General features: G+C 42.5%; 1 protein-coding gene across 4 annotated transcripts in view; it reads left to right on the top strand.

Moving 5' to 3' along the window:
• The window catches only part of tcf7l1b (transcription factor 7 like 1b), a 44,551-nt gene that overhangs the window by 13,593 nt on the left and 3,507 nt on the right, over positions 1-27,451 (top strand). Inside the window, exons 4-9 of one of the 4 annotated variants that reach the window (XM_080433920.1) lie at positions 8,082-8,165; positions 18,680-18,815; positions 19,533-19,635; positions 21,421-21,504; positions 25,877-26,020; positions 26,946-27,105. In XM_080433920.1, coding sequence (XP_080290046.1) covers positions 8,082-8,165; positions 18,680-18,815; positions 19,533-19,635; positions 21,421-21,504; positions 25,877-26,020; positions 26,946-27,105 — 711 coding nt within the window. Of the gene's footprint in view, positions 1-8,081; positions 8,166-18,679; positions 18,816-19,532; positions 19,636-21,420; positions 21,505-25,876; positions 26,021-26,891; positions 27,106-27,451 lie in introns of all 4 variants that reach the window. The other 3 variants (XM_080433919.1, XM_080433918.1, XM_080433917.1) reach the window with 3 other exon arrangements.

Below are 27,451 nucleotides of genomic sequence, written 5' to 3'. Positions count from 1 at the left end.
CAAAATGATGCAGCCAATCAAATGGCTGTATTTCATTTTGTTATTATTAGTGCGTGTGCTCGAATCCCTACAGGACAGCATGTTTGAGGATACCTGTGGCATGTGAATGAGTTTTTTAGAATTTGATTATATGAGAGAGTGAGAGAGAGTTTGAGGAGGCCAGAAAGTGCGGGGGGTGGGGGGGGAGTGGGGATAGCAGTGGGGTGATAGCGATGTCAGGCAGTAAAACTGAGATGAGGCAGGGCCCAGACTCAGGGGCCTGGAGATTTGTGCCTGCTCTCAGAGCAAACACAGGAGGCATCTGCAGGCAGCTGTGTATGTGTGTGTGGGGGGGGGGGGGGGAGGGGCTGCTTGCTGCTCAGGACAGGGGGTGGAGGCGTGGAGCAGAGTGGTGGTGTTGGGGTGTGGGGTGGGGGGGGGGGGGTGAGGGGTACTTGCAGAGTGAACACAATCAGCCCTCTGTTTTCATAAGACTTGTGGTATGTGAGAGCAGAAACAAATGTGTTTAATTTAGGCCCTTTTTCTCTCTCTCTCTCCTTCTCCCCCAACGCCCACCCGTGCCCACCCCAGTTTTTCAAACTGACTTTTTCCTTCAAGATGTCTCTCATGGCCTCCAGCCTCTCTCTCAGCTGCTCTCTTATAGGAAGTTTTTAAAAAAGAAACCAAGAAAAAAAGCCAAGAAAAAGTCACCCAGTGTGGCCTGTCCAAAAGAAAAAGGGAAAAAAAGAAAGCACGTTTGGAAAAGTTGGCAGACACGCTGTTGTTTAAGATCAAATTTACTCTTGGGGGGTAAATATTTATCTGCTGTTTCTGGAAAAAAAGCTTATTTTTATGTTTTACCTAGAGGTTAGAAGTGATTACTGTGCTGTGGTATTTGCCCTGTTGTGAGTGTGTGAGCATGGTGCACTTATTATTGCCTCCTAACTGCCTTGGCAGTCTGAACACTTAGCATTATATTGGTAACCCATGCTGTCTCCAGTCAATTTGTGTTTCGGTCATAAATGAAAAATGCAGGACTCGATGGTGTGTCATTTGCGTAGACCTGTACGGACGGACGGACGTGCACGCACACACACACACACACACACACACACACACACACACACACACACTTAGCGCACCCACACACACAACAGAATCTCAGTTCTATGTTGAGCTTTACCGTAAACATTCAGCCAACCACTGCTAACCACCACATGTTCTGGAGTTAATTATACAGAGGTTTACGGCTGTGAATTTCAATGAGACTAGGCTGCCTCCCCAAACAATAAAAACTTGTGTTCCTGTATAACTGGACAAACAATGCCAGAGGAAGCGATGAGAAGGGCAGACAACATCTCTGACATTAGCGGTGCTGCGCTGCATGGCTTGACATTAGATCACGCTGACATTGACATATAGCGGGAGTGGTCCGTCACAATGAAAGCATGTCCCCCAGGTATGGAAAACCACATAACTGACTTCATGTAATTGACTTAAAATAGTGTCGCTGCCTCCTCTCTGTCTTTATGAGAGGGCCTAGCCTTTACCAGATGCATGATTATTTTCTTGTGGGTCTAATTACACATTGAATTTTATTTGACCTGCTGTTGTGTTCTGTGTAAGCACAATTGCTGACTTATTCCAAACTTTCACCTCGGCAATGGCTGAATAAAGGACTTCTATTCCTTAACTACACTTGATTAAAATTGCCTGAAAGTAAATGAGATAGAATGGGAACAATGGGCTGCTTCATTTAAAGAGACATATTAGTGGGACTGTAACGCACTAAAACTCTGGATACAGGAAGCCATAACTCAGGATCACGTCAAGCAAAAGGAAGAAAAAAAATAAACCCAGAAACAAATAATTGCTTGAACTGCAAAAATGCACACTCTAGCTGAAGTCACAGCCTTAGCCCCGAGACAGAACGTTAAAGAAACTTTTTAGGGGAGTTTAACTTGGCCTTGTATTCTGGTAATGCAGTTTTACTGCTGAAGCAGCAGTAAACTCACTCATTAGACTTTTCAAATAAACTAATGTTTGCAGACCAGTTTGGCATTGTTCAGAATACGCATGAGGCAGTCATATGACACCAAATAAGCTCATTGAGTTCAGCGGAGTCAAATCATTGGAATGCTGTCACATTCAGGCATTTCTTACACAATAGCCAATTAAGCAATATCTGCACAGCAACACAAATTGCCGCTTTTTGAAATAACACATTGTGCAGATGTCATTTTTTGGGGGGGGATAAAACTTTCACGCCACGCTTTTCCGAGTTACTTTTACGCTTGACGTAGATTAGCAGTGTTGAGATAAAAAAAACTCCATGGATGTTATATATAGACAACTGTTGAGTGATAGGCATAGCATGTAACCGGTTGAGAGTCTTGTGTTTTTAAGACCTCCCTCACGCTGCCCTCTGCGCTTCCCTCTCCTCTCTCTCTCTCTTTGCACTAATAGTTCTTTTGTGTACAAGAGCATGTTAAGAGGCCAATGAGCCTGGCCTTAATAGGCCACGTTGCCATAGGAACCACTGCACTCTGGATGTCTGACCTTTGACCCAGTTTTTTTTACTGGCTGTGAATAAGAGTGCAGGACAACCGACCAGGTCACAATGGAGGCCCAGCGAGCGGAGGGAGTGCCCTGTCACAGTCACTTAACTCACTCCTCTACGGACTAATGGACACTTCAAATCTGGTAGCCATTAGCCGTATGCTAGTTTCTGCGTTGTGGGACACAGCGGGCTTCCAGGGTTAATTTATATTAACCCATTAAAACCGGGAACGCATCTGTGTGTGTCATTTTTTTTATTTCTTTGGCTATTCAAAAATAGCAGATATACAAGTTCATAGCGCGGCACTATGAACTTGTAGATCTGCTATTTTTGAATAATCGTGATTTTTAACTCAAATCTTTGCTTCTGGGGGGATTCTATAAATGTCTTCTAGATCCTAACAATGTTGCTATAATCAGTGGTTCTCAAACTTTTTCATGTCAAGGACCACCCAAAATTGGCAGCGGACCCCCATCTCAAAATATTTAGTTCCAGGGACCCCCCCCCCCAGAAGTTGTAACAGAGTTAAAAATGTTTGATTTAAAAAATATATATTCAAAGACTTGTATCACATTTTCAAAATTTTTCAAAAGATAGCAGATCTACAAGCTCATAGCGCGGCACTCGGTGCCGCGCTATGAGCTTGTATATCTGCTATTTTTGAATAGCCAAAGAAATCTTAAAAATTACACAGATGCGTTCCCGGTCTTAATGGGTTAAAAAAAAAAACTGCCTAGCCGTTCCGTGGCAGGAATTGTTCTCTTGCCAAGTAATGAGCCAAGTGATCGGATACGTCGGGGCAAAAGTAGTTTTTCTGGTTTTACGAGTGTCTGTGTTGATTTGAGAGGATCTATATAAACTTGGGGAAAATATATATACCTCGTTATTTTGCTGTCTTGTTTTTTGATACTGTGTTCTTACTCATTCAGATGCAGGTTGCCGGAGCATATTGTTGACTAACGTCACCGAACCCGCAATGTTTTATATGCAAGATGTAAATACAGGGTGTCTGTATTTGGGCAGTATAGATTTATTTTTTCCACCAATTATGTTGGCACCAAAATATTTTTTCCGTTGTTATTTTCTCTCTCTCTCTCCCTCTCTCTCTCCTTGTGTCTTCCTTCGGTTCCCCAAGATTGTTTTCATTTATAACTTCCTCCCTCAGTAATCTGCCTCATAGCGGTCTGGAAAACTGGGACATGCATTGCATGCGCTTCCCATTCAGACATGTTGCAGAGCTAGGGGCCAAAGAGCAGCAATTGCAGGTCTGACCAGCTCAGATAGCTTGTTGTTGTCGTTTCCCCATCAATTAAACACTAATTAGCACAATGAGTGTTGGGGTTTGCTTAAGAATTGTCCATGTAATTGCCTGTAATGTTGGCAAACAATGGGTCTTAATGCAAAACCCCATGACAAGGGCGGAGAGTACTTACTGCATTGTCTTTGTGTTCCCCCCACAAGTTCTAATTGTATTTCATGCATAGATCAAGTTAAGGTGTCAATGGCCCTGCATGAGCAGGTGATCTCAGCTGAGCAAACCAGGGAGGGACTGTTGTGTCGCGGCTTGACGAGGCCATTGTCTGAAGTCGCTGTTCATATGGGTAAGGGGAGGGTAATTATCACCTCAGCCAAACAGCAAGCTGTGTGGCCCATTTGTTTTCTGTTGGGGGCAAAGGAAAACAATGGGGAGGGGTTCTCCACACGGTAGGTGATTGACATTATCTGCTGGAGCAATCCATGGAGGCATTCCGGCTACCCTGCTATTCAGGAGAGAGAGAGGAAGGGAGAGGGGGGGGGGGTGAAGCTGTTGCACAAGGTTTAGGTCTCGCCTGAAACAGCGGCTCGCATACCGTCACTCTTTTGGTTGTGTCTGTCGGTCCTGTTGGCGCTTCTCATTTTGGAGTTCCATTCGTATAGGAACAACATGTATAGGATCCCCACGAGTCACCCCTTTCCTACGATGTAAACACATCACTCTATGATGTATTAAGATTAAATTATGTATAAAAAAGGTTAAATTCATGCATTTCATCTATGACTCATCAGTGGTAGTTTTAATTGGACCGTGAACTAGGCTGGTTCCTGCTAGCTAGTTCTGATGCTAGCTTGTGACAAAGTTTGGGATTTTTCCCCCCCTTTTGGCAGAGTCTCTGACTTAGTTTGACAGCAAATGTCCAGACATCTGTCTCTCGTCCGTGCTCTGATGTTGGCCGGCAGTGTGGCACCACACACTTCAGAGTTGACAAAGACTGTTGGCTGTGTTTTCCAGAGCTCTGTGAGAGCTGTGTAACAATTAGAACCCGGCTCTGGCAAGCTGCATTGCCCACAGAGCATATGGCTGTATTCTCTCTGTCAGAAAAACCAAAGGGTTTCTGTTCGTGGCTTTTGGGGAAAAATTCTGTGGCATCCTTTTGCTACCTTTGTCGCATCTGGGCCTCTTAACAGTAGCGTATTCTATTTATGTCTGTTCTGAGTGCCGGAGGCGGTGGGGAAAGCTGGAAGACAATTAGAAAGTGATGGAAATCGATGAGCTAGTTGCTAAACTTCACTTTATTTACAGAGTTCTCTCAACGTTCTGTCCAACACTGTTTAACAGAGCGTTCCGCTCCCATGCTGAAACAAGCATCTCTATGGGCCTCAGCCATATGTCTGTTCAAATTGTGTTTGTTTCTAATTAAATAAGGGCATCTGCAAGCCATTACTAAATGTCCCGAAGTTTAATGCAAAATGTAATTGCTCATATTAGTTTATCTGCGGTTTCAATCTTTCACAAACATTTAATAACACTTCGGCCATGGGATAGGCAGCTCTTTAAAAAAATCGGTTTCTAAGTGTTTCCTCTTATTTAAATGTCCCGTTCAATCTCCTTTTCTCCCCACCGTGTGCCTCTCTCTTTTTCGTGCTTTTTTTCCTCACAGCAGAAAGCAGCTTTACGGTGTTATAGAAGTTTCCGCTGAGTAGCTTTGGCCCTGGATTTCTTACCTTTTGTTTCCTCAAAACTGCTCTGAGGACTGTACCCAGACACCCTGCCACTGCGTCTCATGTGCCACTGAGCAGTGTGCTGTGCTATGGGCTGTTGACTGTGAAGAGTAGGAGCTAATGTGACATTCTGCGGTTGGCACCTGGGTGGATGTTTCAGGGTATCTGTGAGCGGTTGCTCCATAGGGCACACTGGCAATTAAAAAAAAGTAGGCGCTTTAGAAAAAGAAAAAAAAAGTGCCCGGGGGCATGTTCCTCAATCCTGGCAGAAGCTGTCAAATAAGGGGGATGGATGGGGAACGGAGAGACGAGGAGGTGGGCATGGCCAGGATAGGACCAAACGCTCACAATAGGGCTCGTTTCATTTGTGGAAGGACTCGTGATTGACATAGATTAGACAGGGAAAAGTGTATTGTTTTGGGGGTTTCTCTCCAGAGAGTAGCATTCATTAGGCATCATGCACAGAGCAGAGTACAGTTTCAATAGGGAGCTAGCAGCCTCTAAAAGCAACTGGCTCCTGACAGTTGTATGGACTAGGGCCCATTAGCTGGAACCTACGATTCAGCCTTGAGCAGTATGGTGAAAATGAAGAGGGCTGATGTCAACTCACAGAATTTCCCCCCTTTTGGAAGGGAAAAAGGGTCCCCTTCCCCCCCCCCCTCCCCTCCCTCCCTGCTCTATTGGACTCCAGCTGTCAGGAAACAATACCCGCTGCCTGCTCCGACAAACTCATTCCTGAAAATGTTTTTTTTTCTCGTCCTTCTCTCCCTTTCCCCCTGCTCGCTATAATGTCTTTTCCATTTTTAACCCACGGTCATCCAAGCTTCCTTCCTCCTTACAATCCCTGAGTGATGAATGGAGCTTTAAAAAATCTAAACGTGAATGCATGTGAATTTCTCTTTTTCGAATTTTTTAATTGTCAAATCTGCTTTCATGGTGGTGTAATCGCTATTTCAAAATGACTATAATTCTCTTTTTCGATGCATATGCTGTAGGTGGTCTTTGTGCAGAACAAAAATCCGCACTACATTCGTGCTATATAGGAATTCTGTTAAAGTGCCTTGATTGTCTGCAATTCATCTGCACAAGATGCATGATGTCGTAAAAGAAACAGAATACTTGATAGTTGAATCCCATGCCCGAAAAGGCAACTGGAATTATAAATTATGATATATCGCTATTCGCTATATAGGCAGTTTTTTAAATCTACATTGTGTCTTCATGGGCAAGAAGACATAAGCTAAAATACAATACCCATTTAATTAATTTGAAATTGTACCAGGCAGAAAATCCACATGCATGTCAATCTGCTGTATCCGGTGTTTAAACTGATTCACAAACCAGATGGCTTGAGCTGTGCTAGTGCAGCCTTGGCTCCATGCTATCTCACAGTGCTACAGGAAAATAAAAAAAGAAATCCGGTTCAACTTGTATCAAGCAACAACCTTTCCTTGTCGTTGCACATCAGGGCCCTGCTGCGTGGGACATGTAGTACAGTACATAGGATGGGCAGCTCTCTACAAGAACAACTGTTGGTAAACTTTCACAAGCAAGAGGGGGAAAAAAATAAGCTTACATAATACTTCATAATGGGAGATGATCTTAACCCATTAAGACCTGGAACGCATCTGTGTCATTTTTTTATTTAAGCTAAAAAAGCATTATTTTACACTTTGGCTATTCAAAAATAGCAGATATACAAACTCATAGTGCTGTTATATATATTTTTAAAGCGAACATTTGTAACTAAAATCTTTGCTTCTGGGGGGTCCAGGGAACAAAATATTTTGAGATGGGGGTCCTTGACATGAAAACATTTGAGCACCACTGATTCAGTAACTTAAGTCTTTCAGAAAACTGTTAGGATTCAGTAGACATTTTGTAGAATCATAAAGTATAGGAAGTTTTTTACTTTTATAACAGCATTAAAAATCGATTATAATCGGGTATGGGGTCACAAGGACAAACAACGTGAGCAAAATAGAACAGACCAGACATAGCCTGGACAAGTCCACACCCCAAAGTCTTTAACTTCATCCTTCCCCAAGATGCGGCTTCCTTCCAGCTGTCTTCTTCCCACCCGCTCAGCGATGGGCGCCCACAGCTGGACTCTTGTTTTTCCTTGACAAACGGCAATTTCACAGTCCTCCAGCAGTCCACTGTGCTCACATTGCTCTCTCTCCCTCTCTCTCCCCCACCCTTCATGCCAGAGCCGAGCCCACTGTCTGACCCCGGCCAGCAGAATGGGTCTCATACAGGTGTCTGGTAGAGTTATGGCTCTCTGTTGGCTCGCTTTACACCATTCATTACCCCTCATGTATGTTCTAGGGAAAAAACTGCAACCCCATACTTGTTCACTCTCACAGCAAATAGTGAAGTTTGTCCTGTAGCGTAGCTAGAACGTCTCAATCTGTTTTATTTGGCGTTACTGCAGCAATGGGCGCTTTTAGGAATGCATGTATGCATTTAACCACTAGTCAGTGGATAATGTAGCATAATATACGGCATGCTTTGTGTTATGTAAGCGTTGTCGTCTCATTGTTTCTTCCATTCTCACCCACAGTACCTGCAGATGAAATGGCCTCTTCTGGACGTCCCTGGATCAGTGGGACTGAAAGACTCCCGTTCTCCAACCCCAGGGCATTTAGTAAGTAGATACTAACACTCCTCCTATCTGTCCATCTGCAGCCAGCCACCTCCACCACTACCCCCTAGCAACAACAGCACCTGCAGGCTAACTATTGCACACTGCACAGCCAGCCACGCCTGTCTGTCTGTCTGTCTGTCCGTACCAACAATCACTCAGCTTGTTGTAAATCATCCACGTTTGGAACCACCTAGACCATTCATAAGCTTTCCCACACAGGTGCGAAGCAGTCATCATGATGTCTCTTGACTAGAGTCTACACACACAGAGAGACGGGTCTGCTGAGGTCCCGCATTGTCTAGTCACTAGACAATGTGGGACCTCAGCAGACCCGTTCTCGCTGTGTGGTTTTGCTGAAGGCTGTGTCCTGCAGGGCTGCGATAACATTAGATAAACAGCAGTTTAGATCAGTGGTGGAAAGTAACTAATTACATTTACTCAAGTACTGTACTTGTGTAAGATTTTGAGGTATTTGTCATTGTACTTCTACTCCTTACATCTCGAGGCAATTTTTTTACTTTTACTCCAATTCAGCCCTATATACATTTCGGCCATTTGAAAATAGCCGATCTACAAGCTCACAATGCGTCGCGATGCGATGCATTGTGAGCTTGTAGATCGGCTATTTTCAAAAGATGCTTATACATTTGAAAACTTGAAATGGGACATTCTGCATAATGAGTACTTTTACTTTTTTTTACTTTAAGTACATTTTGATACCAACACTTTTGTACTTTTACTAAAGTAAAACTTTATTTCCGGACTTTCACTTGTAACATAGTATTTCTACTTGCAGTATTGATACTTTTACTTAAGTAAAACATGTGAGTACGTTTCCCACCACTGCCTGAAAGAGAGTATGGAGTCCCATGCTCCTGCTATCACCTGTCAGATCACATGCAGAGTGATCTCTGGTAGGGGAAGTTGTGTTTAGTTATGCATGGAGGAGAGAGCGTTATAAGCCACCCTTGCTGCTGCTGTGGGCAAATAACCGCTGTGACTCAGCCCCTTGACCTTACACGTCCTGGCTAGACGAGTCCTGTTTAGTTTGTGGTGGATTCGTTCGGATCTCATAAGCACAAACGATGCAAACAACAAAGTCTCCATTGAGGGCCGGTCAATGGGAAGCTGTTGTGAAGGGGAGTGGAGCTCGCCCAGGGGAATCCAAAGCTGCTCTGTGGTTGACTTTCAGTCTCAATTGGAAACCAATTAAAGATATTTTATTACAATAAGTGCTGACCCCTAAGTGACTCGACGAAGCATGGCTGCTGGGTTGTCTGTCAGACAGAGCTTCTGTTTAATGTTTTGTTCCAGCCAATTGCCTTTATCGTATTTGCTTAATGCATAACATTATGAAATGCATGATTCTTGTATTGTAGGACAGCAGAGGGAGAGAGAGAGAGAGAGAGAGAGAGAGAGAGAGAGAGAGAGAGAGAGAGAGAGAGAGGAGAGAGAGAGAGAGAGAGAGAGAGAAGAGAAAAGAAAGTACAAGGAGCGGGTTAATGTCAATTGAATTAGGCGGAAATGAAAGAGGCCATTGAAGACTTGATGTGGAGTTTGAGGACTCTAGTTGGATTGTTTCCACTCTGCGCCGCGATGGTTTTGCTGCTGCAGGATTCACTTGAAAGGAAGCTTCATTTGGTGCAGCGTTGGCTCCCTGTCACTATTTGCTTGACCTTTATCTCAATTGAACATCATTGATCCAAGAAGGTCAATACGGACAGAGGACATTGTGTAGATTATGCCTGAGAAATTGAATGCGAGTTGTTGAGCTGTGTTCTGTGAGAATTTTTAATCAACCAGCCTCTGACTTTGTTGGTTGTGTCATTCATATTTTAACCCTGTAGCAAGATACCTTGTAGTAAACTATTTAAACTCCTGTTTGGGACTGTATAGGGCCCTATATGGCTATCTCTGCAAGACTTACAATGCTGTTAGCTTTATTAGCCTTTCATTATTGCAAACATATTTGATTGATAATAACATCATAACAATAATATGATAAAAATTCAAAAGAATAAATATGAATGGTGCTTGCTTACATTCATTGAGTGTAATTCACTCAATGTAAATAAACATGAATGCCTAGCACTGTATACTAGTTAGAAGGCTATTTAAATATGATATAACGTTACTGCTGCTGTGACAAAATGACATCGCAAGGCTGAATATATATACATATATTGTGTGTATATAGACAGACAGTAGGTAGCGCCTATATCCATGCAGCTCAAATGAAACATTTGTGTGGCACTGACCCCAGGATGCAAATAACATAATTGTTTACGCTGCTCCGTCAACTCTCTCTGAAGTTCAGAGAGAGTTGAAACATCATGTGAACTTCCAAGAGGAAGTGTTTTCACGGCCCGCGATCCGGTGATCTCAGCAGAACCCCAGAGGGTCATTTGATGTGTGTGTGATGGGAAGTTTTTGTCTGGTGGTACCAGGCACGGCGCTGCTGCATACCCTGGGCACACGGAATTAGAATGTGTATAATAACACCCCACTGTGCCCTTACCCCCCCCCCCCCCCGCTCCCCCTCACCCCTCCACCCACCCACCCACCCCGGGCCAGAAGCTCACATGCCCCTCTGGTGTGCGGCTGGCTGACAGGGAGCCAGGCTGATTATGTGCTCATTACCCCACCAGAGGAGACACGGGAGTGGGAGGGTGAGCAGAAGGCTGGCTCCCCAGGCTTGCAGGCTCCCCAGGCCCCCCCCCCCCCCCAACACTGCACTAATGAGAGCAGAGGGAGCGGATGGGTGCCCACGGGGGTGGGGTGGGGGGCGTGGGGGGGAGCTAAGGATTACTGGCCAGGGCCAACAGGACCCGGGGAGGAGAGACCTGAGGAGAGAAGCGGGGCAGGAGACCCCAGTAGGGGGGTCCTGGAGCACTGACTGGTAGGGGATGGGACGATATGAAAATTACATGTCACGATTATTGTGGCAAAAACTAATTGCGATTAACGATGTTATCGCGATAATCAAAAGATGCTTAAAACTTAAAATGCCACCTTTGAACCCCCAGCATCCCTATTCTGGCGGGAACGTTCGCCAAACATAGCCGATCTACAACGCGTTGTGAGAGCTTGTAGATCTGCTATTTTTGGTGAATCGATTTGTGTAGAGTGAAATAAGAGCGTACCAAATGCGCTCTTTACACGTCCGTCTTATCAAGTATAGTGGGTTTAAGTGGTACTGAATTTGCAGCTCAACAAAAGCAAATTCATCCTAGTGTATGACGGAGGACAATTTCACCATCATTTTCTATCTCTACGATATGGTTATTGTAAGCGTTTTTTTTTATCTTCATAAACGATTATCGTTCCATCCCTATGGGGCGGGGCCCTTCATGTGATCCTGAAGTCATATTCAAGCTTGTGTTACATCTAATAACAATGATTACAAACATATTTGATCTAATATTGATTAGGAGAGATCTCTGCAGTGAGAGCTAATGCAGTGAGTCATATCATCATGTACATGTGGTTCTTTTAACCTGGTTAACCACTTAAAGTCTATTTTGTACGATGGTGTCACTCTCACGTGACAAAAATTGCCGAGGCTTATTAAAAGGTTTAAAAGAAGGAAGGTTTGGACCTGCCGTAAAACATGTATATAATATTAAAGTAATACATATTCAAGCTTGTGTCTAATAATAATAATAATAATAATATATATATATATATATATATATATATATATATATATATATATATATATATATATATATATAATTATATATATATATATATATATATATATATATATATATATATATATATATATATATATATATAGTTTTTGTTTACATGGTGGCTGGTGTGATTTGATCTAATATTGATTAGGAGGAATATCTGTAGTGACTGAGAGCTCCACTTGTAGGCATATCATGTACATGTGGTTTTAACCTCATTAACCACTTAAGCCTTATTTTATACGTACGATGACGCACGATGGTGTCACGCGGTGAAAATAGCCTCGTGACACAAAAATTGCTACTTTTGAATAATAAAAAGAAAAGTTTTTCTATAATGACATGCCCAAAATAGGGATGCCAGGTTGAAAGTGGTTCATTTGGGTTTTAGAATCACTATATGAGTGGCAGTGTCATCAGTGCCTTCTACTGGCTGAAATACAGCGAGCCTTGAGATTACGATGACACCGACGATGAGCATCATAAGGTTCAGCGCTCCTCCCCTGGATTCTGACACACGGCAAATCCATTTGCTAACGAGGAACCTGCGTGTTGACTTCTGCCCTTCCTCGCTCACGGCACGGCGGGCCGTGTGGAACGGGAGACAGAGAGGCGTATATATACAAGACGTAGAAATCAGAGCCTTCTGTGGGAGTGAGAGTCGAGGGCAAAGCTGTCCTGTCACTGTGCAGATTGGGTCCATAAGGCCTGTATGCTAATCCGGAGCCCACTCTGGCTTCCGAGATCCTCAATTATTCAACAGACAGGTTTGTTTAGCATTCAGTTGGTATTGCTTTTGGTAGTAACGGTGGTTGTGATGGTGATTGGAGCGTATGTGTGCTGGGGGGGATAGACTGGGAAAGAGGGAACGAGCTATTCTAACGGTATCCCTTACCACCACCACACATACAAACCATATACACACACATACATGCGGGCACCCCAGCAACTCCCATATCAGCCTCTGTGTTCAGAGAGCTGTCTATTCATGAATAAAACATCAAAAGGCGCTGCAGGCCCAGGTGATGCAGTGTGTGGGAGAGACTCAACCTTGTCAGTCCAAGCAGCAGTGGCTGAGCTCAAACTGAAGAGGAGAGAGAGGAGAACAAGAGGAGAGAGAGAGAGAGAGTCGAGGAGCAGAGGAGAGGAGGTGGCTGATCATGTGTATTCATATAGCAATCATCACGCCAACATACCTATTACAGCCATGTTGATAGTGCTGTCATGGTCTGAATACTTCCTCCGCTGAGGTCATTCAGCAGTGACTCACGTTAATTTGTCCGGGAGGGACCCATTCTATGTGTCATTATGTGACAAGCGCTTGACTATTATGTTGGTTTAAAAGGAGCAGTGACACTCTAATGAGGTAGCACTGACCCGAGTGACTGCCCCACCATCACTTATCAGATCAGGGCTTACATATGGGCCGGTCTGAACTTGACAGACACAGAAGAATCCTGCTCTCTGTTTCAATATTGTATTAGTGGTGTGTAGAGTCATCAAGACCAACAAGAGACCTGGTCTTGTTGTCAGCATGTCATAAGTCACCTTAGTCACCCAAATGTTTTAAGCGAATTGAAGTGCTGCATGGTCCATGTGCAGCATTCCAGAGATGCCTTTTGTTTCCCCCTCAAGTGTCCATGGTGCTGTTTTCAACACATTGGACTCATGACAGATTTCGTTGAGATGCTGAGTGACGATGAGGCAGCTTTAAAAAAAAAGAAGAAAAAAACATTTTCTTTTTTGGTCCGATTTGGTCCTTACTCTTCTTGGCCCACATTTTTTCTGCAGACCTTTGACTTGGCGTCCGGTGAGAGTTTCCCATTTTGCATTAAGCAATGAACATCCAGGGTCCATGATGAAATCAAAGGCTTCGGCAGGCCCTGTACTGAATACTGATCTGAGGTCTGCAGTCCTGCTGGGCCCACTGCAGATATACAAGAGCTTCTTCCTCAGACATGTGGAATGTGGATCTGAAATTCAAGATGCAGTCAAAAATTATAAGGTCATAGAATGTGTCAGTTATCGCACATCGAGTCCATGAATGAATTCAAACACAAACAAAGTGAGATTTTTCTTTAACACGTCAATGTTAAAGAAAATATGTTACTGAAGCTTAATTAATTTACAGATATTTATTATTATTGTACACCCCACAAAGATATTGAGTTATATCCCACTGGTGTTATATCCCACTGTTTTTAGTATATGCCTTGTCATCTGTGTGTGTGTGTGTGTGTGTGTGTGTGTGTGTGTGTGTGTGTGTGTGTGTGTGTGTGTGTGTGTGTGTGCGCGTGCGCGTGTGTGTGTGTGTGTGTGTGTGTGTGTGTGTGCGTGTGCATGTGCCCTTTAATGACCGTAGAGAATGGTCACACTGCTGCTGACCGACTCCACTCCCGTAATATGACACAGCGCGCTCTATTATTCTAACCTAGAATATTAGTGCCATTGACCTTTCCAAAGGCGATGGGCAGAGGTAAAGCAGCAAGTTGTCTGTGATGAATGGCATGGGCTTAAAGGAGGGGCCGATTCTAAAAGGCATACGACACAGTCAGACCCCTCTCACGTCCGCTTCCTGTTGGCGTTGACAAACAAGGCTTGGATTTCTCAGCATGCCAGGCATTCTTTTTCACCCTGTCTTTCCTGGCCGTTTTGAAAAGGCCTCTGAACCTCCCACCCAGAAATCGCCTAGCAGAAAGGCACACAAAGCTGCAGGGTTATTCAGTTTGTTCTAAGCTCTCTTCCCCGTCGGCTGTTTGCCTAGTAATTCAATTCAGATGTGCAGGATCCAAAAACATGTTTGCTTGAATGAAATCCACCCCTCCACCCACATTGACCAAGGACTGTGCTTTTCTTAGCGCCGTTCCAAGTTGGACAGCCCATCGAGGTATTGCCACCTCTGCCTCTCTTAGCCCCGAAAACCTCTTAACCCGTTTAGACCCGGAACGCGTCTGTGTCACTTTAGTTTTCTTTGGCTATTCCAAAATAGCAGATCTAGCTCATAGCTCATAGTATGGCTATGAGCTTGTAGATCTGCTATTTTTGGAAAAAAAAGTTGTGAAAGTCTGTGCAAATCTTTGAAAAAAAACAGATTTAGAAGACATTTGTAGAATCCTCCAGAAGCAAAGATTTGAGTTAAAAATGTTCGCTTTACCAAAAAAAGTATACATATATTCAAAGATTTGCAAATCTACAAGCTCATAGTGCGGCACTCAGTGCAGCGCTATGAGCTTGTAGATCTGCTATTTTTGAATAGCCTAAGAAATAAAAAATGACACGGATTCTTTCCGGGTCTAAATGGGTTAACAGAGAGACACCTATTCTCTGCACTGGCTCAGCAACCTTTTTTTTTGCTATTTTTCATCTCCCTGCTACTATGTCGAGCCTGCTCTAATACCAGAATCCCAGTGTTGTTGCTTTGCGAGCCGCGAGGTACGCCTGCACTATGTTGCAGGCCAGTATTTCAACAAGCACGTCTATGTAAAGAGCATGATTTCTGCTGTCTGTCAATGCAGATACCATCTGGTTCCAGGTTTGCTCTGTATCCGTCCTGTCACGTAGATGTTGTTTATATTTAAAACACAGCTCATGTTCCATGTGGTTTCCTTATTACACCTTGCCCATGGATCGTGAAGCTGGAGCATATGAAGCTGTCGCGGGTTTGAGAGGAATATTACCCCTACACATAAAGCAACTGAATGAAGGTATTGATGGATCGCGGCTTTAGTTTTACACCAACACACTGAGCCACAATTTTTACATGACTGCGTTTTGTGTTTGCTCGAACTTAATTCATTAAGCAAGGAGTTAATACGTTGGTGCTTGACTTTTTACAGTGTTTTATTTATTTAACTGTGAAACGGCTCTGACCTAAAGTAAGGAGTTTTCCTTATGAGCTTGCCGTCTTTGTAAAAATGTTGACCATGGTATAACCTCTCCTCGGTCGGTATAGTGACTGGCTCAACAGGTAGGAGGCGAGTCGAAATGCATTTTGCATGTGTACAGTGAAGTCTGCACACTCGATTGTACGTCGCAGTTCTTTTTTGGGCCGCTTTAATTTAAATGAATACTGGAATTGTGATGTTGAAAACCGGTGCCTTTTAAACTTATAAAATCTGTTCAAAGCAAACACACGATTGGTGCATTCCAGAATATGAATTATTGATAGGGCATAATTTCTAATTCTAACTGAAGTGCTTCCCAAAAATGTGTTGGCACCCAGGTCTAGAGGTCTCAAACAGCATGCACAATATAGGGAAAAACTCAGGCACATTGTACATGAAGTAGAGCAACAAAGCACAACTGAAATATACATGACATGTGGGATCTGGGGTTTCAATCTCCATAAAGCATTTTTTTTTTCCTGCCATCAAATTATATCAAAGCCTTTTTTTTCTGTGTTGTATGAAATCTTGTTTCCGGGCTCACCTAATGTACTTTCAAAAACATATTGACCTTACGCGCTCTCCTGGTCTTTTTAGGGAAAACATAAAAAGCTCTGTTCTAAGTAAAGTGATCTTAATATAGCCTTGTTTCACACACCAGTAAATATTTTCTTCACTAGAGCTGGCATTACCAGAATCAAAGTACGCCTTCTTAAGACATGGGCTGAAATACGTTTGCTAAGGGTTTAAAAAAGAAGGTAAAGGTTGGACCCTGCCTTAAAAAATAAATGTAGCAAAAAAAAAAAAAAAAGGCACGGCAAAAAAATTGGAACAATTCTCAGCAGCGTGAAGTAAGAGAGCGTACAGAAGTCTCAATGCAAACCTTGTTCCCTCCCAGACCACGTTGGAGAGACGAGAGGGTGAGGAGGGGGGTGTGGGGGAGGGATATTGAAGAAAGGTTAGGCTGGAGGAACAAGACTCCTTTCTCCCCCCCACACCACCACCCCCCCCCCACCCCCTGACCCTCCCATGTGACAAGTTGAGCCAACAAGCGCTCTATTCAGCGGAGCAGCCAGGGGAAATGACTGCGAGGCTAAACACTACCCTAATGAAAGTAGAGACGCTGGTTATTATTATTGTCTTCATCATCATCACCACCATCATCATCGTTGTCATTGTCATTGTCCAGACCTGGACAGGGTCTGCGAGGGGCGATTTGGCCACACAGTCAATCAAGGGTCTGGGTTTTCTCACCACACCATGTAGTATTGTTAAAAGTATCTTTAACAACATAAAAAAAAGGAATTGTTTCATGATGGAATTTCTATATTACGCCCTCTTTGTCGTGGCCATTTTTGCCATTTTTGACATGACATCGTTGTTGTCATGACTATTCTGTTGGGTTGGCATCCACTTTCTTATATTCCTATAAATGGATCGCTGTGGAAAATGTGGGATTGATAATCTTTCCAGTTGATTATGGATAGCTTTGTATTCTTAGCCTTGTTTTGTGAGCACACTCGTGTGTGTGTGTGTGTGTGTGTGTGTGTGTGTGTGTGTGTGTGTGTGTGTGTGTGTGTGTGTGTGTGTGTGTGTGTGTGTGTGTGTGTGTGTGTGTGTGTGTGTGTGTGTGTGTGTGTGTGTGTGTGTGTGTGTGTGTGTGTGTGTGTGTGCGTGCGTGTGTGCAATCTGTGCATGAGGTGCTGGTGTGACTTCTGGACCGGCGGCGCTGTTGTTTTGCTTGTTGGGCTGAACAAACAGTTCTCTCCTCCACTAAATGACTGTAATGGTCTTGGCATGTGTCCGCGAGGCTTTTTAGTGTTCCTTGGTGCCGGTCCAGATTGCATCATAATACGGCCTGTCACATTCACATGCAGAGTCTGTTGTTGATCTGTGGAGGGCGCTACGCTCAGGATAGTTAAGACACACCTACTGTAACCCCATGCTACTTGGTGACACAGTGACCTGCAGGCAATGGTGGTAAAAAGTAATTTTTTTTTTTACTTAGTATCAATACTGCAATGTAGAAATACTCTGTTACAAGTAAAAGTCCGGAATTCTAAATTTACTTGAGTAAAAGTACAAAGTATACTTAAAGTACCAAAAGTAAAATGTCTCATTATGCAGAATGTCCCGTTTCACTAGGTTATCATATGTCTAAAATGTATACAAATATTTTGAAAATAGGCGATCTACAAGCTCTTGAGTTTGTAGATCGGCTATTTTCAAATTGCCAAAGTTGAAATGGGGCTGAAGTGGTAAATGTATGTCTTGTAACTGACATGCATCAGTTACATATAACCAAATCTACAAAGTAACTAGTAACTTTGTTCCTAAAGTTTTCAATTAATTGTAGTGTAGTAAGAGTAAAAAGTACATTTGCCTCTGAGCTGTAGTGGTGTAGAAGTAAAAGTACTGAAAACTGGAAATGCTCCGGCAAAGTAAAAAAAAAGTACTGTGTGGCCCGAACGGCTGGCGTAGCGGTCCGGGCACCTAGGCTGTTAATGCGTGTCTTGAGTTCGAATCCTGATCCCGAAGACCGTTGCTGCGTGTCACTCCACATCTCTCTCTCTCCCCATTTTCCTGTCCAGTCTACTCTACACTATCAATAAAGGCTTGTAAATAATAAATGTACTTTACACCACTGACATGTAACACATACTTGTGTGACACAGTGACCAGCATGTAATGCACAGCCTCCACTACTGTAAATGCATTGGGAGAGTTTTCAGATGCTTCTCAGAGATCAACACGTCGGTGCATAATGTGTTACACATAAGCCCCTGATGAACAGATGCATAATATCAGATGATATCACGTGCCGCTGGTGTTTTGAATACTGTGTTAGCTAGAGGCGTCAGAGCCTCCGTGCTTATCAGCTCCCTAACCACCCCCCCTCTCTCTCTCTCTCTCTCTCTCTCTTTCCCTTTCACAGTCCAACAAGGTCCCGGTGGTTCAGCATGCCCACCATGTCCACCCGCTGACCCCGTTAATCACCTACAGCAACGAACACTTCTCTCCGGGCACGCCGCCCTCACACCTCTCCCCAGAGATCCTAGACCCAAAGACAGGTATATTTATTACCTTCGTTGGTGGTGGACATATGTTTTGCCAAACCATAACCACTTAAGCCTTTAACTCCGGAAAGCATCTGTGTCATTTTGGATTTCTTTGGGCTATACAAAAATAGCAGATCTACAAGCTGCTATTTTTTGAAAAAGCGTGAAAAGTTGTGCAAATCTTTGAGTATATATTTTTTAAAGCAAACATTTGTAACAAAAATCTTTCCTTCTGGGCAGAAGATAGTTGAAATAGTAGATCCACAAGTTCACAATGGGTCAGCAGTGCCAGCCACTGTGAGCTTGTGGATCTGCTATTTTGGAAAATGCACCCAAAAATAGGAGGCCAGGTTGAAAGTAACCTAATTTGGACCATTATGCAACAACTTGTGCAGAACTTGGCTTGTCTCCAGACCATGGATATATTTGGCTATTTTATCACATTGATGATAAAATTGCTTTCCCATATTAGCGGGTACATTATCCCATTGATACCTGGAACGCATCTGTGTCACTTTAGATGTCTTTCGCTATTCAAAAATAGCAGATATACAAACTCATAGGTGTCACGCTATTAGCTTGTAGATCTGCTATTTTTGAAAAATCTTGAAAACATTTTGTTTTTACATTTTTCCAAAAACTGTTATGATTTAGATTTTTTTTAAAGAATCGCCTCAGGTCTTAATGGGTTATGCTTCAGCTTGTTGTTGTGATTGTGGTTTCCTGCAGGTATTCCTCGGACCCCTCACCCATCGGAGCTCTCACCCTACTACCCGCTGTCTCCAGGAGCAGTGGGCCAGATCGCACATCCTCTGGGCTGGCTCGTGCCACAGTGAGTTACTCTTATTCATTGTGCTTTCATTTTGTTCAAAAACTAAAAAAACATTTGGAATATATGTACTCAAGTAAATGTTTTACTTAAGTAAAAGAAAAGTATCAATACTGCCATGTAGAAATACTCAGTTACAAGTAAAAGTATTCAAAATTTACTTGAGTAAAAGTACAAAAGTATTAGTATCAAAATGTACTTAAAGTACCAAAAGTAGAAAGTACTCATTATGCAGAATGTCCCATTTCACAAGTTTTCAAATGTATAAAAAACCCTTTTGAAAATAGCAGATCTACAAGCTCACAATGCGTTGCATCGTGACGCATTGTGAGCTTGTATATCGGCTATTTTCAAATGTCCGAAATGTATATAGGGCTGAAGTGGGTAATTTATGTGTCGTAATAATAATCCAAATCTACAAAGTCACTAGTAACGAAAGTTTTCAAACAATTGTAGGAGTAAAATATTTGCCTCTGAGATGTAGTGGAGTAGAAGTAAAAGTATTGGAAATTGGAAATACTCAAGTAAAGTACAAATACCTCAAAATTGTACTCAAGTACAGTACTTAAGTAAATGTAGTTAGTTTCCCACCACTGATTCTGATGATAAATGTTGATAATAGTAGTATTACGTTGATCTGTTCAAATCTAATCTTGAACACTAATATTCCCTAATCGATTTGGTCTCAAATTGTTGGCTTACTTGAAACGAGTACTCAAGTCCAGGTTCTTTAATGTTAGGCCAGCAGAACGTAATATACTCTAGGTATGGGTTTGATTAAAACGATTAAAAGGAAAGCACAACAAATTGATTAAGAGTCATTTTGGATTCTAGCAAAGGGAGCGAGACGCATTGCTCTGTGTGACTTCTTGAATGATGTCACGCAAGCTGATAACCGCCAGCAAATCAAACTGACTCAGGATTTCACTGTAAGGCTGTTATTTTAACATAGTTTTTATGTTCCGTAATGTAGGTGCAGGTGTACCATATCAAAACAACAATAAATTATTATAACATTTGAGTTCACCGGGATAAATCCTGAGCATTTATGTGTTTCTTGCTACGGGGTGTTGTAATCAATTGCAACGGTGCTGTTCCGCAAGCAAGGGGATTTGAGCTGATGAGGAGAGGATTAGTGCTGGTGGGTTTTTGGAGTCTGTCAGCTGTGTTTGATCCACCTCTCTCACCGGAGCCTCTCCTTCTCTCGCTCTCCTTCTCTCCAGTGGTGGAGAAAGTACTCAAATGTTTTACTTAAGTAAAGGTAGAAATACTTTGTTACAAGTAAAAGTCCGGAATTCAAAATGCACTTGAGTAAAAGTATAAAAGTATTGGCATCAAAATGTACTTAAAGTACCAAAAGTAAAAGTATTCATTATTGCAGAATGTCCCATTTCAAGTTTTAAAAAGTCTTTTGAAAATAGTCGACAGACAGCATTGTCGAATAATTGTTTCAAATAATTGTAGTGGAGTAAAAAGTACAATATTTGCCTCTGAGGTGTAGTGGAGTAGAAGTAAAAGTATTGGAAATTGGAAATACTCAAGTAAAGTACAAATACATCAAAATTGTACTTAAGTACAGTACTTGAGTACATGTACTTTACATCACTGCTTCTCTCTTCCTAACTTTGCCTCTCCATTCCTCCCCCTTGCTCTCTCTCTCTCTCTCTCTCTCTCTCTCTCTCTCTCTCTCTCTCTCTCTCTCTCTCTCTCTCTCTCTCTCTCTCTCTCTCTCTCTCCCTCTGTCTCTCTCTTTCTCTCTCTCTCTGGCTGTCTTTCTCTCTCTCTCAGGCAGGCCCAGCACATGTACTCTATCCCCCCGGGGGGTTTCCGTCACCCCTATCCAGCGCTGGCCATGAATGCATCCATGTCCAGGTGAGTGGATCGTGTTCGAGCGACACCCCCACATTCCCACAGGGCGATATCTAATATGGACGGGGTTATATGACAATATGCTGTAATCACGTTTAACGGGCATGCTTTGCCAGCGGTTTTAACCCATTAAGACCCAAAAATAGCAGATCGACAAGCTCATATGAGCTTGTAGATCTGCTATTTTAGAAAAATCGGGGAAATGTGTGCAAATCTTTGAATATGTATTTTTTTAAAGCGAACATTCGGAACTCAAATCTTTGCTTCTGGAGGGGTCCCTGGAACAAAACATTTTTAGATGGGGGGGGTCCGCGGCCACATACATATCTAAAAAAAAAAATCTAAATCCTAACAGTATGTTGCTATATCAGTGGTGCTCCCAACTTTTCCATGTCAAGGACCCCCAAAATTATATGTATTTTAGCCGTGGACCCCCATCTCAAAATATGTTGTTCCAGGTGACCCCCCCCCCCCCCCCCAGAAGTACAGATCAGAGTTAAAAATGTTCGCTTTAAAACACAAATGTTCACGATTTCCCCCCAAAATAGCAGATCTACAAGCTTGTATATCTGCTATTTTTTTAATAGCCAAAGAAATCTAAAAATGACACAAGATGGGTTAAACAAGTACAAGGGGTAAAATACAGTTGAATAAATGCAAAAAAAGGCCCTTCTTATCATTACGTGTTTCCACTGAAGCAAATGTTTGTTTGCAAACTTTTGAAATATTGCAACATATAAGATATGCGGTTAGGTGTGTTTCCGTTGGTTCATTCACTATTTATTGCATAATGTCGTCATTGACAAACCTTTTTCCACTGTTACGTGAGCAAATTATTTCCAATACTGAGGGAATTGTTGGTGAAATTTGCCATTATCTTTATTCCATTTCCAATATGATACTTGGCGAAAAAAAAGAAAAGAAAACATTGATGGCAGGGCTTCTTTTGTTAAGCTGCCTCAGCAATAATTTGAGGAAGTAGCTTGGAATATTATCGATTATCACTTAATATCTCCATGGAAGAGCGTAGGAATGGAATATCGGGTGAAATTACCCCGTAAGATAGGACAGATGTACTTTCTATTTCAGACACCAGACCATCAGATGATGTGACAGTCAGTGGTGTCAATTAAACTACAAAGGAATTTGAGGTCTTATAAGTCTATCTGAGACAGGTTGAGCCTTTTCTTGAGAGCCAAACTTCCACAGCCAGGCCAATCTTCTGAGCTGCTCGACTACACACACACACACACACACACACACACACACACACACACACACACACACACACACACACACACACACACACACACACACACACACACACACACACACACACACACACACACACACACACACACACACACACACACACACACACACACACACAAAGATGAAAGGGCCAAGAATCGATTAGGACAAATCAAAGCTCATCTGAAACTACAAGTCCCTTCAGACTTAACTCACTGACCTGCTGTCAAACTTAGAAAGATTTGTAGCCAGCCTTCCGGTGTTCATATGAGATGAAATATTCAAAAGGGTCTCTGTGCGATCAATAGTATTTGTAGCTCCGGTCGAAGAATGAAAGAATAAAATGACTGGATAGACACATCGCACACTCCATAATACACCTGAAGGACATTGCATTATTAATTTACATAAGATATTCCAGGTTTAGTGTCATAGCACAAATCTGGCTAGCCAGGCACTGCTTTATTTGCCCTAAAACATTGAACAGAAGAGAAATAATCTTCGATTAACCCATTAAGACCTGAGGCCGATTCTACAAAATGTCTTTCTAAATCCTAATGTTGCTATATCAGTGGTTCTCAAACCTTTTCATGCCAACGACCCCCAAAATGATACGTATTTGGCCGCAGACCCCCATCTCAAAATATTTTGTTCCAGGGACCCCCAGAAGCAAAGATTTTAGTTACAAATGTTCGCTTTAAAAAATATATATTCAGATTTGCACACATTTTCACGATCTTTCAAAAATAGCAGCTCTACAAGCTATTTTTTTTATTGCCAAAGAAATCTAAAATGACTGATGCGTTCTCGTTCTCAATGGGTTGAAACATTAACCACAGAACTTGGATTAGGTAGAATTAGGTGTGCTGGTGGGGTAACTTTGCTATAGTGCAAAGTAAGATTTCTTTTTAGGGTTCGAAACCTGTGTAGCACAGCAGATTCTGTTAATGTTAACATTCTGAGGCTCACTATATCGTCCGTTAGTTGAAACAGCTGTGTGTGATTTATCAAGGGCTAACCATTGGTCTGTAAAAACATAGGCAGGCCTTGTTTTATCCCCAGGGGACAACAATGGCACCCCCTTGTTAGCATAAGCTAAAATATAAAATCTGGCTAAGAAGAAATGGCAGTGAAAGCACCGTATCACCTGCAAATTCCTCAGATATTTTCTGAGATTACATTGTTATGTCGACCGCCGCTATTGTTTGGTCCGTGCCTCGCTGTTATTGATCTAGTGTCTTTTAAACCCGCAATAAAAATCATGTGAATGAAATGAAAACCAGCAAATATCAGCGTGTGCATCTGTCATCTGTGTACAGGGCGAGCCTTAGCGTCCTTATCAAGGATACTTGCTTTATCGTGCCACTAAGCCTATAACTTCTACAATAGCTTTGTTACAAGTGGAAAATCTTAGATGTATCAGGTAGCGTTGGACAATTTTAGCAGCTGACAACTTCATCCCTGAGGCAACGCAGTTCTGCATGATGCTGCATGATATGTTTGTAAAGGGCTATTACAATTATTTATTCAATGTTTTTTACATTGATTATAATGCCTTCCAGTAGTCTATAACAGTCTATAACAGTTCCTGGTTTAGCGGTACATTAATAAGAACACATTGCAAGTATATATTGCAAAAAAACAACAAAAGTGACAAATATGAAAGGTAATAATCTATACATGTCCAGCTTATTTTTTTGTATCTTATGAACATGTCTATGTAGTAAAGGAAAATACTATATTGTGGGGCCTTTAAAAAAAAAGAGAAACAGATTAGCGCTAAACCGGAACCTGCTACGGACATTACTTCCGGCAAGCGTTATTAGAGGAGATTATTATGGAGAAGTACGTTAGGGTATTATGATTATGTAAAATTATGTAAAACCACCCAATAGGGTATGTCCTAATATGACAGTGGCTGAGGTGTGCAGGTCTTCGGTGCAAGCCAGAGACAGGATAATTGCTTATATCGTTAAATTGAAAGGAGAAAAAAAGAGATTTGCTTGGCGTATGGCAGGGAGGGAGGGAGAGAAGAAGGGAGGGAGGCTGCCCCTGCAATCCTCAAGCACAGGGCAGTTGTGTATATTGACTTGTATGACAGTCTAGACGTTTATGAGATTATTTTTTACCTTTTTTTTTTCTTAAGCAGTGAACGATTTTCCATTGTAACACGTATTTAACAAGAATGCGTGGCAAGAGGTTTGTGGAACTTAATTCCCCCACCGTTGTCCACTACAATGCTCCATTGTGTTAACAATTGGAAAAGTAAGGGAGTCGCTTATGTGAAGGTGCTCTGTGCGAACGAGAACGGCTGTCGAAGGCCCTCCATGGTTTTGGAACGTGGTGAGGAAAGTGGTTTCAGGTGTCGGGGGGCCATGCTGTCGCCATGGCAACAACACACTCCACTTTTCTCCAGCCGTGGCTGAATAAAGGGGCTTTTGAAAAAGTCTATATTTGAACAAAAACCAAGCATGTAGCTCATTGTGTCGTATGATTTACGTCTAGACGGACCGAGTTTTCACACTGAATTTGACCTGACGACGGTGGTGTGCAGGACCATAATGAGGCGGGGCCTGTTCGAACTTTTTTAAGCCCAGGGTTAAGCACGTTCAAACAGGCTGTCCTTATTTTGGGCCATGTCCACTTTAGACAGAAATGGTCAAAAATAGTTGAACGTGGTCGAGTCTCTCGGTGGGTGTGTAAATATTTAACCAATGAAAAGTATTAAAGAAGTAGTTCACCCTAAAAATGACTTATTTTCGATCAATTACACATCCCACGAAGCCTTGAATTCTTGGATTTTTTTTGTGACGCATTTTTGACAATAATTTGATGACCGGCTGTGTTTCCGGTAGGAGACTCAAATCTCCTTTGAGTCTCCTACCGGAAACACAGCTGGTCATCAAATTATTGGCTTAGGAATGCGTCAAAAACAAAAAGAAATCCATGATTGTGACTAAATAATAACCACATTGGATCCATTGGAACACTTTTTTTACTGCGAACCGACACGCTTTTCACTATTTTCACTATTCGTCATACGACGGAAGTATAGGGTTTAAGAGGTTAATAATGCAGATTTGCGGTATAACGTTAATGGTCGTTGTCTTTGTTTCCTCGTTAGCCTGGTGTCCAGCCGTTTCTCCCCCCACATGATGACCCACCACCCCCAGGGCCTGCACCAGACGGGCATCCCGCACCCCGCCATCGTCTCGCCGACCATCAAGCAGGAGCCCAGGAGCGACAACATCAGCCCTTCAATGCATGCGTAAGAGTCCTTCTATAAGCAGTCCGTTTACACCAGTGGTTCTCAAACCTTTTCATGTCAAGGACCCCCAAACCAAACTGATATATATATATATTTGGCGGCGACCCCTTCCTTCAGATTTTTTTTGTGCCAGGGACCCCCAGAAGAGAAGATTTGTGTAAAAAGAAAATCTAAATTATTCACAAATTTGAAGATTTTTCAAAAGGGGCACTTTGTGCCGTACTGCGAGCTTGTACATCTGCTATTTTTAAATAGCCACGGTAACACATTTAGCTGGGGATCCCCTGGAACCCCTCCAAGGACCCCTGGGGGTCCCCGGACCCCACTTTGAGAACCTTTGGTTTACACACCGTTAGAGCAGTGCTTCTCCAACGGCGTGCCAGTGTGCCGAGGCACACGGGTGTGCCATGAGACAAGTCAAGGTGTGCCTTGGGATTCTGTGACAAGCACACATTATTGCAATGTATACAGCTATGCAATACGTTTCAATTTAGTGTATCGGTACTTTGTGCGCACTCATTTCCCAATACAGAGGCAAATACTTTAAAAATATATATTTTAACCACTTTCAATCTGACAAATCTCTATTTTGGGCATGTCATGTATGTATAATAATGCTTTTCTTTTTAATTAAAAGGTTTTCCACACACAAAAAAAAGGCTGATCTACAAGCTCACAACGTGTCACATTGCGACACGTTGTGAGCTTGCAGATGTGAATACAGACGTGCCTTAAGATTTTGACTTGCCCATCGGTGTGGGCCTTGGACACAAAACGTTTGAATACCACTGCATTATTAGATAGATACATCTTTTCTCATTGACTCGTGCTTTACCACCAGTTTGTACTGTATTTGTCATTATCTCTGAAGCAGCTATGGCTATGGTCCCATCTCAACGTATTTTGAAATGCCTGGTTTCAGCAGAAAATCCCCGGGGCCGGCCAAGAAGGAGGAAGAGAAGAAGCCACACATCAAGAAACCTCTCAATGCCTTCATGCTCTACATGAAGGAGATGAGGGCCAAAGTAGTGGCTGAGTGCACTCTGAAAGAGAGCGCCGCCATCAACCAGATCCTAGGGAGACGGGTGAGCACAGACACAATTAGAAATCACTTTACTGTATGAGGAATGCTCTTTGGCACCTGGTGCCATGTGAACACCCATCACAAAAACACATAAGAGTGGACAAAAGGCAAAATAGTATTTGGTCAGTGGTGTAAAGTAATTAAGTACATTTACTCAAGTGCTGTACTTAAGTACAATTTTGAGGTACTTTTACTTTACTTGAGTATTTCCAATTGGATATACTTTTGCTTCTACTCCACTACATCTCGGAGGCAAATATTGCACTTTTACTCCACTACAATTATTTGAAAACTTTAGTTACTAGTTACTGATATGCAGATATAAATTATTACATTATAAAACATAC

Source organism: Gymnoscopelus braueri (assembly GCF_963280865.1).
Source record: "Gymnoscopelus braueri genome assembly, chromosome: 7".
NCBI classification, from domain to species: Eukaryota; Metazoa; Chordata; class Actinopteri; order Myctophiformes; family Myctophidae; genus Gymnoscopelus; species Gymnoscopelus braueri.
Note: the sequence above shows the minus strand (reverse complement) of the source record. Positions and strands in the feature narration are given on the sequence as shown.